The sequence below is a fragment of the Condylura cristata genome, unplaced genomic scaffold (genome assembly GCF_000260355.1).
Source record: "Condylura cristata isolate star-nosed mole 26May11 unplaced genomic scaffold, ConCri1.0 scaffold00035, whole genome shotgun sequence".
NCBI lineage: Eukaryota > Metazoa > Chordata > Mammalia > Eulipotyphla > Talpidae > Condylura > Condylura cristata.
In genome coordinates, this window is record NW_004567136.1 from 15,189,382 (window position 1) to 15,191,136 (window position 1,755).

At 74.7% G+C, this 1,755-nt stretch overlaps 1 protein-coding gene across 1 annotated transcript in view; it reads right to left on the reverse strand.

Annotated features, from left to right (window-relative positions):
• The window catches only part of CRTC3 (CREB regulated transcription coactivator 3), a 21,884-nt gene that overhangs the window by 3,145 nt on the left and 16,984 nt on the right, over positions 1-1,755 (reverse strand). Inside the window, exons 4-5 of the mRNA XM_012732690.1 lie at positions 813-1,642; positions 73-420 (exon numbers count right to left, since the gene is read on the reverse strand). Of these exons, the coding sequence (XP_012588144.1) occupies positions 73-420; positions 813-1,642 (1,178 nt within the window). The remainder of the gene's footprint in view (positions 1-72; positions 421-812; positions 1,643-1,755) is intronic.

The following is a 1,755-nucleotide window of genomic DNA, read 5'->3' on the forward strand; positions in this document are numbered from 1 at the left end:
AAGCTGCCGCGTAAGGGCCCAGCCCGGCGGCTAGCTCCTGACCAAGGACGTCCGAGTCCCCCCTCTGCTTTCAGGGCGACATGAGCACGGGCCCCCCACCCCCGCGTGCCCTGCCCGTGCTCACCTGCTGGGCAGGGCAGTGGTTCAGCGGGCTGGCGGTGGACAGCTGCCTGCTGAAGCCCGGGTGCGGCTCGGGGCCCGGCGAGAGCGTGAGTGGGCTGACGGGGGGCTGGCGCCGCCGCGGGGGCCCGCTCAGGCTCGCGGTGGAGAGGGAGGGGTTGCTGAGGGAGAAGAGCCGCAGCGAGGGCTGCAGCGGGCTGGCGCCGAGGCTGGCCGCGTGCGGGTGGCTGCTGGGGGAGCAGAGGGCCGTCCTGCCCAGCGCGGCCTGGATGGACGGGTTGCTGCGGGAGGTCTGCAGGCCTGGGGGAAGCCGCGCGTCAGGCACGCGCCGCGGCCAGACCCTCGGTCCCTCGGGGCGGCCAGTGCGTGGGGCGAGGCCCAGGGACCAGGGCGGGGCCTCCAGGTCTCGCTGGGGGGGCCGGGGGCGGGGCAGGTCCCACACCAGGTCCAGCGAGGCCCTGCCGCACACTCCCCATCACCCACTCTGTGGGAGTGGTCAAGGTGCCCTCTGGCACCAGCGGGCACGGTGGGAGAAGCGTGGAGCCGCACCGGGCGGCTGTGAGGGAAGGGCGGTGGGCACGCCTGCCGGACAAGCGCCTGCCGGACACGCCGGCCGGACTCCGCCCAGCGACCAGAGCGCAGCTCAGCAGTGCGGCCCAGCGCCCCCGGCCCCGGAGCCGCCAGGCACTCACCCGGAAAGCTCCGGATGCCCAGGTGAGTCATGGCGGCCGGGAGGTTGCCCACGCTGCTGCCCATGCTCATGCTACCGAAGAGATGGTCGCTGGTGTCCAGGGAGGCGGGCAGCGGCGCTGCGCAGTGCAGGTGGGTCAGGTCCGGCAACGAGCCCCCGGCGCTCAGGGCGCCCAGCAGGGACGGGAGGCCGGTGTTCTGGCCGTTGTGTGGGAGCGGGCTGCAGAGAGGCGAGCGTCGGCGCCTGCACCCTCCGCAGGCCCGCCCCCCCCCGCCCGGGCGGCCCCAGGCCACTTCGGGGCATTTTCCTGACGGGTTAGAACACGCCGCCCCGTGCAAGTGGCAAAGCGCCGCGAGGAGTGCCAGGTGCGGCCCGTCAGGCTCCGCCCTCAGTGCAACCCCCAGCTTCTCCTGGGCGGCGGCCGCGGGCCAGGGGCGGAGGAGCCCGTGAGGTCCAGAGACGCGCGCACACGCGGATGGCCTCCAGGGTGTGCGTTTTGTAAACGTCCGGGAGGGGAGGAGGGGTGCCCCCTCTCGCCAGACTCGAGCTGCCCACGGGGCTGGGCCGGCCGGGCGTGGGCCGAGTGCTGCCTGGGTGGTGCTGGCACGCAGCCCTGGGCCCGCAGGACGCCCCGCGCGGAGCATGGCCGTGCAGCGGCCAGGCCCGGGCTCCTGCTGTGGCTGGTCTCCCAGCAGGCTTGAGGCCACAGGGCCGGCTGCGGCGCTCAGCCCTCGGCTGGCCAACAGCCCGCACCTCCAGGGCCTCCTCTCGGGCCAGCGGCCGCGTCCCCTGTGGGCTCCGGACTCGGTCCTCAGGGGAGCGCGGCCTGGGCTTCAGGCACCGGAGGGCTCAGGGAGCTTCCTGGGGCAGCTGAGCTGGGTGGGAAAGTCGCCGTGGGCAAGGCTCCGGAGGACAGGCGGGCACCGTGTGGCCGGGCATATGCT